At 36.1% G+C, this 13,903-nt stretch overlaps 1 protein-coding gene across 2 annotated transcripts in view; it reads left to right on the top strand.

Moving 5' to 3' along the window:
• The first annotated feature begins 203 nt into the window (after positions 1-203).
• LOC136822811 (BLOC-2 complex member HPS3-like) overlaps positions 204-13,903 on the top strand; it is a 33,021-nt gene continuing 19,321 nt past the window's right edge. The window contains exons 1-3 of one of the 2 annotated variants that reach the window (XM_067079122.1): positions 204-300; positions 12,448-13,195; positions 13,515-13,753. In XM_067079122.1, coding sequence (XP_066935223.1) covers positions 12,456-13,195; positions 13,515-13,753 — 979 coding nt within the window. In that variant the 5' untranslated portion in view covers positions 204-300; positions 12,448-12,455. The remainder of the gene's footprint in view (positions 301-12,447; positions 13,196-13,514; positions 13,754-13,903) is intronic. The other variant, XM_067079123.1, reaches the window with a different exon arrangement.

The following is a 13,903-nucleotide window of genomic DNA, read 5'->3' as shown; positions in this document are numbered from 1 at the left end:
AACAATAGAACCTATTGTTTGTTTTAAAAGGAAAAGAGAATTTGAAATGGAGAAGAAATTCTCCCTCAGAGCCATCGTAGGTTGACAATCTACCTGTAGTCTACTCGTGCCTAGTCTGTTAGTCCGTCTACTGGCAAAACTCGAAACATTTGTTCGAAATAAAAAATCGGGGAAAATATCGGGAAAAATATCTAAAAAGAGCTAAACTGGATTTCATAAACAACCAATAATGGTAGAAAAGCTGCAGCAGATATTCATTTCTGATTTCAAACGAATTTCAAGTGTGTAAAGACTAGACAGGTAGGAACTTTCGGCTTCTGCACAGTTTTTAAGTCTTCTGAATGTGTAATTTTTATTCTTTAAGAGTACCAGTAAATATCTTTCATGCTCCTTTGGCTTTGGTATTTTTAGGTTTTGTAGATCAAATACAGGTCTCTTTTAAAGCTTTTTTTTCCATTTAAAGTTTTTTTTTTTTTTTTTTTTTATTTCAATCTCTTTTATCACCAAGAATTGGTATAAATATACGCGTTAAAAATTTGTTCTCTAGATATATCATATAGATTATCTACAAGTTTTCGTTTTTCATAGAAAAAAAAAAATGTTAAAAAGCCAGACGGTGTCAATCGAACAACTTCGAACAAAAATCGCAATCGAACCAATCGAACGTAATCGAACGCGATCGGATAATTGCGATTCGATTGTCGAACGTAATCGAATCTCAATCGAACGGCCGATTCCTGGGTAATATTCGATTGCGTTCGAGTAAGGTTAGATTGGTTCGATTGATTGTTGACTATGTTCGATTGGTTCGATTGATATTGTCAATTACATTGGATTAATCTTCGATATCGTTCGATTACGATTATGTACGATGAGTTTGATTGCGATTAAATTAAATTGGATCACTCTGTTAGAGCTTCTTAGCGTGGGCGGCCGAGCGCTTAAGTACCATACTAAAGTGAATAAAATCTAATACAATTGAATCAATCGAACGTAATCGAATACAATCAAACGTAATCGAAGCAATCGAACAGCAAATCCTGGGTAATATTCGATTGCGATTCGATTGCGTTCGACAATCGAATTGCAATTATTCGATTGCGTTCAATTGCGCTCGATTGATTCGGCGTTCGATTCGTTCGATTGACACCGTCTGGAAAAAGGCACTCATGTGGGATTACCGGGTGTCTAAAGGAGAGATTGCGCTGTCAAACGGGGCCTACCCGAAGGTACTGCAGCAATCTTGCCTTCAGGACTACCACGTGGCCCCCATGAGGCCGAACGGCCTAAAAAAAAAAAAAAAAAATCTAGCGGAACCACACAAAGGAATCCCCGTTGATTTGAGATGCTCGGGGAATTGCTCCAAAAAGCGCTTGATAACCGAGAATATTGGAAAAGGGACTAAAAGAGAACAAAACAAAACAACACAAAAACCGCACAGTTCGTAGTTCGAAGTGTAAGATTCAAAGTACGTAGTGATGTCAAGCAAGTGATGTCGTATCAACCTGACAAAAAAAAAAAAAAAAAAAAAAAAACGATATTCTAGCATAATAATATTTCAACAATAGTAAAAAGAAAAACTCCTAACAGAGACCACCACTAAACCAGGCTGGACAGAAATAGAATGCTTAGATGGGAAACGGGCCTAAACTAGGGCTTGGTACACACATACACGAAATGATATGTAAAATTCGAAAAACACGGGAGATTCCCCGATTGTGTAAACACACAATAATGGTGTTGAGCTTGAAAATCTTGAAAAATAGTAGTTGCTGGATTGAAAGTTACACTGGGGTAGGCATCACAAGGAGATTATGTAGAAGTAATAATTGATAAGTCTATAATATAAAGTAATCTAAGATGGTATAAATCTATGAAGCATTGCCTTCAGTTCTTTTCTATTCTCATAAATGTGCCAGTTAGTCAGTAAGTCATTCAATTTCTGCTCAGTTTCCGGATCCAAGTTGTTTACTCCATCAACGATCATTCTATATTTCAAGGTTGGGTTCAGAATTAAACTAACCAAATCAACATTTTCAGTAGAACAAATTTCAAAAACTTTTTTCATACAAGAGTAAGACTGACTTCCACTGTGTAAGAGGTTGAAAAGATAATTCCGAGTAGTTTCGTTTTTCAAAAGTTGTTTGACAAAGTTGATTTTTTGTTGGTCCACCAAATGTGCTGTATCGTATAGGTGGTAGTGCTTTAACAGTTCATTTGTTGAGTGTTTCGAGAGACCCAGCAAGCACTTGAGAGCCGACCGACATTGCCTATTCATCAGATCAGAGAATGATTTATTAGTGTCCACTAATTCCATTCCGTAGAGCATCTTTGGAATTACTATTGATTTAAATATGGTGGTGATTGTGTCTGGGTGTAATTTACGAATCCCGCTCGATACTAGGGACGAAGTCACCGCCCACAGTTCAGAAATGCGATCCTGTCTATGTCTGAGAAGGGAAATATGGTTTGAGTGGACTGACCAGGTGAAGCCAAGATGGTTGAGTTTTTTCTGTGGGTAAATTGTCTCGTTGTTCATTTTCAGTACAGGGTTGTCGATTGGGCTGATTCCTGAGATCACAAATTGGGTTTTATTCTTGTCGCTGTTAAATTTGATGCCTTTCGGTAGGCCAAACCTGACACATTCATCGATCATGTATTGTAGTTGGTATAGATTGGGGCTCATCAGGATTATGTCATCGGCAAATACTATAATGGAGGTGTTGATGCCTGGGGTAGATAGGTGCAAATCGATAGGTTTTGTATTCTCTGGATGAGTTCTTCTGTATACAGGTTGTATAGATATGGAGATATTATTGAGCCTTGTCGTACTCCTTGGGATAGTGTAAAACTGTTCGATACTGTTCCTTTGTATTTCGTATTAGCTTCACCGTTCATGTAGAGGTTGATGAGAAAACGAATGACCAATTCGGAAGAGTGTTGTTTTGATGGAGTTTGTCAAATAGTTGATACCAATTGCAGCTGTCAAACGCTTTCTCGGCATCAAGGCTGCAAATGTACACTGGGGTCCCTTCGGTGTTATATTTCAAAATAGTATCATTTATCAGAAATTCTGCGTGTAAAGTGGATGCATCTGATGCAAAGCCAAATTGAGCATTCTTATGATCCTTGAGTTGCGGACATTTATTTACAATTATCTTTTCAATCAGTTTTGTTATTATGGGTATGAGACTAATGCCCCTATAGTTATTTGGGTCACTTACTGGTTTTCTGTACGATTTGATGACAGGAATAATGTATGACGTTGAAAGTAGATTTGGTAATGATTCGTTTTGGAAAATATCATTGATCAGCTGAGCTAGGTAAGATGATAGATTTTGACTGTACATAGCGTTGATGAGATGTTCAGCTTTGATACCAAAAGGGTCCGGGGCTTTATTCTTGTTGAGGCCTTGGATGGCTGTTCTAACATCCATTTCGGTCACATAAAAGTCTCTATCCGAGTTGCTTAGGTCATCAAGGACTTCCTTAAGCAGCATATTTGATTCATCATTGTTGATAATGTTCGTTCTTGGAGTATTCAACAGTTTGTTAAAATGTGAACTAAATTCCTCTGTTATTTCTTTAACGGTTGTCTTGTTATTAATTGTGTAGAGTTTTTGAGATGAATGTTTTGCTAGTTTAATTTTGGACCAGTAGGATCTTGGGTTAGATTTCTTTATTTTTTCTATGTTGATGTAATGGTCTACCACAGCCTGATTTTTGCATTTCTTGACTAGTGACCGAAAGTCTTTTCTTGCTAGTAGGTATCGGCAGAAGAATACGTTTTCAGGGTCCTTTTGGAATCCATCTGCCTTCCAGTCATTAAATTTACTCTGAAGAATTTTTCTTTTCTGCGACAGTTCTTGGTTCCACCACGGTTTCGTTTTGATTTGGTGAAAGTCTCTATCAGATTTAATGTCATTGTACGCCTGGAGGGCACAGTTTTTCAGAATAGATTGTATCTGCTTGATATTGTTTTCGTCGTCATTTTCTATGTAGGTAGGTAGTTTTTCGTTTACGAGTGATTGGTATGTGGTTTGAAATAGTTCGTTTTTCCACATAAAGTTTGGAACAGAGTCCTTTTCTAGAATTTTGGATTGATGGTCTTGAGTGACGGCAGGGAAGTTGAATGTTGATGTGAGCGACCACCTGCCAGTAGTGTGACATAGGGTGACAGTCTAGAACATGCGTGTTCCTTGCAGAGATATTGAGCCCATGTGAGATGATGATGTGGTCAATGTATGATTTATTATCGAGTGAGGCATGGTGATAAGTGAAATTGGGACCGCTTCCCTGGGTGATGTCGATGGGAGTTAGGTGGTAGAGATAAAGTCGTTGAGTATCGGTGTAAGTGGGTTGGGTTTAGAGAGTCTGACTGATGCATGGTTTGATGGGCAGGTCTGAAAGTCCCCAAAAGCAATAATTTCAGAGGTGTCCTCGAAATGGTTGATGATTCCACCAATAGATGCTAGTTGGGATGAAAAAGTATCTCGGTAGTTTTCTTTGTTTGATACACACTGTAAATAAACTCCAATAAAAAGAATATCAATGGAGCCTACCAATGATTTGACAATGATGGTAAAATCCTCTTCTAGTATCAGTTCGGGGTTAGATACTTTGGTTCTTCTTAGTAGTAGGGCCGATCCTCCATGTGGTCGACCAGTGATGCCCTGCTGAGCTGGTACAAAGAATAAGTGAAAGTCTTTATTGAAATTGTGTAGGATGTGTTTTTCTGCTGTGGTGATCCATAGCTCTGATAGAAAAATAAAGTCATTGTTTGTTATTAAGTTATTCACATATACAAAGTTGGCTTTGATACCATTACAGTTCAATGTTATAAGGTTACTGTTGCAAGAATCCATTTAAACGGTATTGAGGGGTATGGTTGAAGCTGCCATAATGGTTTCGATTGCCTGTATTTCTTTGGTTGTTATCATGCTCTGATTCTCTGTGTTGCTCGGATGGGTTTGATTTGGGGTGTTGTGTGGGTCTGTATGCAGACTTAGGTTTACGGAACGGTCTGACAACCAAACCTTGAAACCATGTGTTCGGGTTCATGGCAATATCTTTCTGCTTAAAGTCTATGTCAATTTTAAATGACTTGTTGTATTTGTTAGCTTTATTTAGTTGAATGTCTCTAATCTCTAATCCGCTTTCCTCCTTCAGTGTCCAACAGATCTCGTCCTCCGTTAGGTTAAGGTCAAAGCCGCCCACAAAGAAAGAGAGTGGTCTCGATGGGCCAGCGATTCGCTTGGTTGTGGTTTCCTTTTTCCCAAAGATAGGTTGACGTGGTTGTTGCCTCGCGTTTGGTGGTTTCAGATTGGGGTTTGATTCTTCCGTGGTCCTTAGAGCCGGTTTTGTGGTTTTCGGGGTATCCATTACTATCTGTGAATATGATGGTTTCCCGCCAGTTTGATGATGGTTGTTGGTTTGGGGAGTGGATGGTATCATATTCGATGGGCCTGGAAATCTTGGTTGTTGTGGTAGGAAGCTCACTTCTGGAGATATCTGATCAAGGGGTATGTCCTTCAGTATTGTACATTGATGGTGGTTGCTCGATGGAGTTTTTCTCTCAAGCTCAGAGATCTTTCTACTCAAGTTTTTGTTTTCCTTAAGGATTTCTGTCAGCTTTCCATCCAGTGAGGTAACCTTGTTTGATAGTTCTGTTATCTTATTCAGTAAATCTGCACTGTTCTTATCGACTATGTTGGTGTTGGTGTTAATATTATTGTTTGGTTTGCTGCTTTTTGTGATGTCACTTGCTAGCTTCTTGAGAATCTTATCCTCCCTTATGCTCAATCCGATTTTGTAAATGTCTTCTATTGCACATTTCAAGCTAGTTCTCTTTCTCAAACAAAGTTTTGGGTCTGTGTCAGTAAGTACGAATCCATTTGTTTGAAGTATGTCCTCAGAGAAGTGGTTGTAAAGGTATATGAATAGATTGTCTCTGAGTGAATTAATTGCAGTGATATCGAGGGTCATGAAGGCATTCTCAAAGTCTTTTCTCGATGCTCTGGAGAGGGTGTTTAGGTTGTTGACGAAGATGTCTGCAGATTGCTCATTCGTGTTTGATATTATTTCTTCTGCTGCAGCCTGAAGTTGCGCAGCAGCATCCGCCATCTTGAAGTTGTAGTGTGTTGTAGTTGTAGTTGTAGTAAGTGTTTTTTGGATTATGTTTTTTTTGGCCATAAAAATCAGATAAGTTCTTATTTGGGGGAAATTCCTTTTGTGGATTTTCAAGAAAAAAAAATGTATCAGTATAGACCTAACTCTTCATATTATACCAGACCCGATCAATCGAACTTGTCGAACCAATCGAACACAGTCGAACTAATCGAACTCCATTGAACGATTAAAGTTCGATTAAAAAAATTAATCGAACCTAATCGAACACTCACAATTTTTGAAGCAATAGTAGTTCGATTAGTTCGGTCAGTAAAAAGTTCGATTAGTTCGATGATATTAAATCCTCATATCTTCCATCCCTCGTTTGCAAAAACTTTGTCCTGGCACGCGATTGCCATTTCGACAGTTCCCGGACTTAACAGCTTGACGTTTATTGTACCCGGATATTTGTCTATCCGGAATAAAGTCCGTAGCCCCTCTGTTGCGATTTTGTACGCGGCCGAAGTGGCGGAATACTATGCCCCAACAAACCGCCTCTGGCGCTAAAAGGATACAGGAAAAGTGTGTAACCCATTATCGGAAGTAATTTCCCGACTTACATTCCGAATTTGGCTTTGAAAAGAAGCTAATATACGGTGGCGGAGCAGCACAAACTTATCGAACAAAATTGGTTTATCGAACTGATTGAACCAAAACCCATTGATCGAACTTAATCGAACACTCACAATCTTTTAAAAAATCTTAGAGTTCGATTAATTTTTTTAATCGAACTTTAATAGTTCGATGGAGTTCGATTCGTTTGATTGTTCGATTGGTTCGACAAGTTCGATTGATCGGGTCTGGTATATACAAAAATTACGGGAAACGCATATTTGGACTTTGTACCCTGCTATTATGCTCATCCTGGCACGCAAGCATAACCATAAGCGCTATAAACAAGCACTTATTAGCTTATATAAAGTCCAGCAAAAGCTGGACAAAAATTAGTTTTTTGAAGTTTGCAAAAAAACGCCACATACCGTCAACTGCTCGGCTAGTTCGAAACACACGGGTCATACAGGGTGACAGGGCAGCTCTGATAATCAAAGTAATTCAAACAGAAAATGTTTTAAAAACGCTAAAAATTATCGAAAAAATCAATTTGAAGGTGTTTTATTTATTTTTATAAATAGTCATATATGTGACTATTTAAAACGTTAAAATCTAACAACATGCTAGGCTACGTCATATCTTCCTTCGTTTCGAGCGTAAAACTCCTACTCTTCGGACCATGAGCACTGCTCTTGTTTTGAATATTGAAATTCTCCAGATAAATTGCATGCGCACTGAGGTTTTAATGAAACAATAGAGAGTTTTGAAACCTAAGCCAATCAGCTGTGTTTTAAACATTCTTTTATTTAAAATCTCTATTGATAAACATCTTTTGTGAATGTTGTCTATTATGTTTGAACCTATTAATCCCCCGGTGGGGGTCACTAGTGGCCACCTATAGCAGTGCCTATAGACCAAGAGTAAGGCCTAAAAGCCTGGATCTGTCTATTGTGTAGACTAACCACATGCTTTCCACGTGCTTTTGAAGTTTGCGATGTGTACAACGCAGACCAGAAAACACTGCAACATATTACATACATATAACAAGCTTATATTATCAATAATATATACACTTTTAGTGCTAAATGCATGTTATATGTTATACATAAGTAATATACATATTACAATTCCCATCGCCTGAAAACCGGGCTTTCTCAAAAATGATAGTACAGTTAAATCATATCTCATTATATCTATGGCGCGCAAAGCGCCGATAAATACTATCTTGTTTAAAACAAAACTATGTCATTTAAACCGATACTATCTCCTTGCCAAGATGCACGAAGGGCCCACCCTATTTTGAAAAAAGGTTGTTTGTTGAAAAGGAGGAACAGACACTTTGAGAACATGGCCTCTTTGGCTAGTTCTTAAAAAAGCACGCTTTTTTTTTCTAAGCTCAAGTTACAACTCTTCATTACGCGGCTTTTTGATAAAACAGTATTTATAACTCGTTTACTGTAACTTTTTTGAGTCTTTTCTGGGCGTAAGTTTCCAATGAACTTGTTTAGAAATGATAATTTCTTTTTAAACGAGATAGTTTCTTTTTAAATGAGATATCCCCTCCACCATCACCTTGAGAATGAACATAATTTTAATGGATAATAGCGTAAAAATGATGGTATTTTATAAATGTGTCAATATTTTCTACCTACCATTATTAATTTTTAATAAAAATGACATAATTATACACATATCTCTAAAACCACTATCTTGCAGCATTATTTAATTGTTTTAAAACATCTCAATCTATATCCAGTCACATAATTTGCATATTTTTGAGTATGAAAATCCGTAGTGGAACTTTTTCTGACGCTGAGCCCAATGAAGTAGACTAGGAGCATTTGACGAGGTTGCCATTTTGAATAAAAATAACAAAAAAAATTCCATGTAACAAAAAAGCTACTCGGAGTTGCCAGACGGTGTCAATCAAGAAACTTCGAACAAAAAACGTGCGTTATCGAACGCGATCGAATAATTGGGATTCGATTGTCAAACATATTTAATCAATCGATTGCATTTGAGTAAGGTTAGATTGGTTTGATTGATTGTCAATTACATTTGATTAATCTTCGATTTCGTTCAATTACGATAATGTCTGACGAGTTTAATCGTGATTAAATTAAATTGGATCACTCTGTTAGAGCTTTTTAGCATGGGCGGCCGAGTGCTTAATAAGTACCCTACGAAAGCGAATAAATTCTAATACAATTGAATCAATCGAACGCAATCAAACATAATTGAATACAATCAAATGTAATCGAAGCAATCGAACGGCAAATCCTAGGTAATATTCAATTGCGATTCGATTGCGTTTGACAATCGAATTGCAATTATTCAATTGTGTTCAATTGCGTTAAATTGATTCAGCGTTGGATCAAGGATTTATTATACACTGGATATACAAGTAACAGATTTTTGCTGATTTCTCGTGTACTAGCTATGTCCGCAGTAATGATAGTATTGTACACTCTCCTTCCCTCATTAAATGATTTTTCGAAACATTTTAATTGCATTTCTCATCGAAAATCACTCATCCAATTTCCAAAAGATACTTAAATTTTCTTGTGAGAGTCGGATTCTTCCACTTAATTGATAATTATAAGTCGTTATGACGTTTCAAGCTGTGAGAAAGATGTAAAAGATATGTTGTGTATAAGAAATTTAATGTTGACACCGGAAATTTTCAAACTTCAACCTCAAAAAAACCACCTTGCCACCACATGCCTCCAAAGGATTTTTATACCACAGTGGAGCCAAGACACTCAAGTCTTATGTATGTTAATTTCAGCTCTTCTGGGAACATTCTTGGAAAGATATTTCCAATTCAAAATTTTGTGTCACTATAATGTCTAATGATGTTTTTTCTCACATTAGATTTCACAAATGTATCTGGCTTGGAATACTAGCCTTACTTTCAAACTTTTTTTTGAAAATGTACAAAAAGAAAGAGCTAGAGAACTTTTTGAAAATAAGACAGATAAACATTTTTAAAATTAGACATCCTCGAGCCGCCATAACAGTTGTCCTTTGCGGACAAAGCCAGAACATCAATTGTTTTCTGAAACAAAGGAAATACAATGATCGCTCTCCATCGTTTTATGAGTCGCTTATCCAGTGTATAATAAATCTTTGGTTGGATTAGTTTGATTGACACCGTCTGGGAGTTGAAAAATATAATTACGAATGGGAAGTACACATGAATAACAAATACCAGTGGATACCCCTTAAAACCACAAACTTAATTTATAATTGTATAATTTCATAATCTAAGGCGAAACAAAAAAAATTTCTTGTTTCCGGAAACAGGCCGGGTGAAAATTTATTTTTTTCTGACCCGGCCGCAAACTTTCGTTTGTTAGTAGTCCGTACTTGTTGTAATTTAGGGCATAATTTATGCTGTGTTTAAACATAAAAGTTATTCTTAAACTCTATTTCAATGAGCCATAAATTATCAAAAATAGCAAAAAAAATTATTTTCCGGCCGGCCGCATGATAACTTTTTTCCTTCACCCGCATTCCGGAAACAAAACATTTTTTATCACTCGCCTAATTTCAATAATTTTAATTATCGCAAAATGTCGTAAAATTCAAAGTTATTGAAAACTTTATCAAAAATCCCTTCGAAAAATCAAGTTTTTCAGACCTAAAGATGACACATATCAATTTAAGGTCATAAGGTCACATTTTAGGTACCTATAATTATGGTAGATACGAAAAAATCATTTTCTTTTCCATGGTTGCACCCCAAAGAAATAAGGCCCTCAAAATTCTATTTTAAAGCTCATTTATGGTAGTGGCCAATAAAATCTGAAAATCGACTTTCTCAAAACTTGATCATATTCAGTCATATTGCATACTTAAATGTCACATGGAGATTTAGAAAAACAATAATAACATACATCAAAAATGAAGTGAATAAAAGTTTTAACCCTTCAAAGCCGTTTTTTGACAAAAAAAAACAGGTGCAATTGCATTATGGGCATGAAATTCTGAAAAATACAAATATTGTTTTGGAAATGGATTTCTAGCAAGTATTTGATCACTTGAATCATGGTTCAGCACCTGAATTGCAATTTCACAGTTTCAGTAAGTTGTGAACAAGGGGTTAATATTTGTAGGTTTTAAGGTGTTATTTGATTTTAACGTACAGTTTCAAAAAGTTTTAGGTACTAATGATCTAAATGTAACATTACTAACTTTGCAGTGAATCACTGTTCAAAATTTGAGACCAAAAGGACTATTCTATAAAAAGTTATTCAAGAAAACCAATTTGTAGGTTTTAAGGGGTAAATAGCTAAAAAATTGCATTTTTTCACAAAGCAATAAAAATTTTCTTAGCAGCTTTTACAAAAAACCATACCCAGGGAAGAAATTCATAAATAGCCTAGACTCACCAGAAAAAGTTTCAGCCCTTATTGTTTTCTTTATCAGGATATGGGGGTACCTTTTTTTGTTGTGGTTTTTAAGGGGTATCCACTGGTAAAAATACAACTGCTTCATTCTATTTTTACCTTCCTAAAACAACTACAATCTGGCAGACTCATTACACACTCATTATTTGCTAATCCTATCACATCCCATCGGGTAATAAGCAGTTTTATAGCCCTGCAATACAACTGTCAATCATTTTTGAGAAAACTGATTGGATAATTGATGTCACGTGGCCGTTTAATATTTCCCCATAGTGACCAGTTATGAAATTGACTTCTTTAGAATGTTAATTTTTACGATGTAGAACAATAGAATACACTTGTTAATTACTTTTATTACTTTATTATTACTTTATTTTGCATGGCTATAAATGGATTATTAACCTCAGTAAGCCTGTCTCTCTGGAAAATATTGACCTTGGGCACACGTACCCTCGGTCAATATTTCCTCAGAGAGACCGGCTTTTCGGTTAATAATCCATAAAGGCGGCGGGGGCTCTCTAATTCTCCAATCAGCATGTGGTCATTTTGAATGAAAACAAAAAAGTTTAAAAGGGCGCGCTATCAGTGAAAGTTATCGTGACATGTTATGACAGAAAGTATGATTGATAAACTTGTTGGAGTTACCAAAACAAATTTGTTGTCAAAGAGATTTAGTAACACTAAGTGAAAATACAGGCCAGATATCAACAAATTTTTTTAACAGCTATAATTCGTTATATAATTTCTTTGTGCAACACCAAAAGGTCAAAGGTCCCGTCCGTCACACATTTTCAGTTATAACTCAAGTTTGGTTAAAAAAAACGGCTTGTAATTTGCAAAGCATATACTTCCATTATAGAGTAACATTTTTACATAAAATTGACAAGAATTTAGAAAGTCTAATTAAAAATTGAGTGGTAGGAAGACAGGCATATGCGTGACAAACGGGACGTCCCGTCATTTTTGCTAGTATTTCAAAGACGAAACAAACTATTAAAAAATGACTTAGTCCCGACTGATACTTTCTGCCACAGTATCAAATCCACAAAGACTTAAGCTCTAATACCTAACGTATCATTCTATGGTAATTTGAATACATTTTGCCTTGTTTACAAAACCACGGTACAGATTTGGCGCAATTCACCCTTTTGTTCTTTCACATTAACAAAAAAATAAGCGAGGGTGATTCCTTTTATATTTATTTTTGTTTGATTGTTTTGTACATCCTTTAGAGCACATTTTGTTAATGATGTATACAAATATTTTTAATTGCATTCCCTCTCTCAGATTAAAAAGGTTTTTTTTTTCATTTCAGACTGAGAAATGGTACGTACTGTACTTTGCCATCCATTTGTGGAGCAAAAGAATTTCACTGACCAATACGATGCATCGTGTATTTGCTGCACCAATGATGATAAAGTTCTCATTGGTTCATTGTATGGTAGCATCAGCATAATTGATCTCAAAGGTGGTACACATAATGTTTTACACAAATTTCCTTCAAATGGAATCCCAATCAAAATGTTGTTTTCTGATGATAAGCAATTCTTGGTGTCACTTGAATCTAAGCTTCAAGATTATCGTGTTGGATTGTCAGCTAGGGAAATGAACTGTCAAGCTAGAGTATATTCAAATATTATGCTTGGTAACCCACAGAAGAATGTTGCCCCTTTAAGTAGCGGGTATTCAATTAACCGACACAATAATAATCATACACGAAACAAGTTTTCTGTTATTGATTTTGCTGGTTTACGTCAACCTGCAACTGATATTGCCCTATGTAACTCTCGTCATAATGTTGCCATATCAAGTTCAAAGAAAATCTATCTTTACGCTTTCAAAGAAGTTATGTCTGCTGATTTACCAGAGGATGATAGTGTCCTCACAATTGATTTCATACGCATGGTAGAAGTTGAAACCACTATCAATATAAGAAGTGTAGCTTTTTCATTAAATTGGATTGCCTTTGCCTCCAAAACTGAAATTCGTGTTATTCAAGTTTATCTTCACCAACCATCAGATGAAAAGGTTTATCAAGGAGAAGACGTTTCTGAACTTCTTGAGTAAGTCTTTTGCCACGCATAAAGTAATGATAATGCCACATTTCCTTACTTTATTTTTAAAGGGGCCTACGTCCCGAGAACCTCAATTTCAAAAACTCTTCAATAAGAAGACATAGGCCCTTTAAAAATAAGTTAGGGATCATTTATTGTGACAATGACTCAATTTTTCTTAGTTTTTTTTGTATATAACTGTCCCAACATCTTCTTTGGGAACTTTTTCACATAGAAAAGGTATGGGTTCAAAAGTCTTTTTAATTATCTTTTGTACATGTGAAGACAGTGTGATTTGTATATTAAATGAAGATTCCATAACCTTTAGTGACTCAACAACCCAAACAGACGGTCTTGAGAAAACCACAGTCTCAGTTCTCACATCAAAACCATCAAAGTCAAATAACATGCCAGTACAAACGACGTTATGGGATTTTGACCAAGCTACTTCCACTTCATCAATCAATGAATTCGAATCTAAAGGTGGTCATGGTATGATGCAAATGCAATCTATCCAGGAAGAGAAACCTTACATTGATACTAAATCATCTTCCAAAGAAGTGACAGGTTTGTTTCACTATTGCTATTATCCTACATCCGATTGATCATTAAAATGAACGTGCATGATGAAATCTATTTTTTAAACTTATTGAAATAGCTTTTGGAACAGCGATGCGGTTGAGTCTTCAAAACTCGAACTCGTACGTGGGACACAAA

This window comes from Clytia hemisphaerica, unplaced genomic scaffold, assembly GCF_902728285.1.
Source record: "Clytia hemisphaerica strain Z4C2 unplaced genomic scaffold, Clytia hemisphaerica genome assembly, whole genome shotgun sequence".
Classification (NCBI taxonomy): Eukaryota; Metazoa; Cnidaria; class Hydrozoa; order Leptothecata; family Clytiidae; genus Clytia; species Clytia hemisphaerica.
This window is presented reverse-complemented; position numbering and strand designations above follow the sequence as displayed.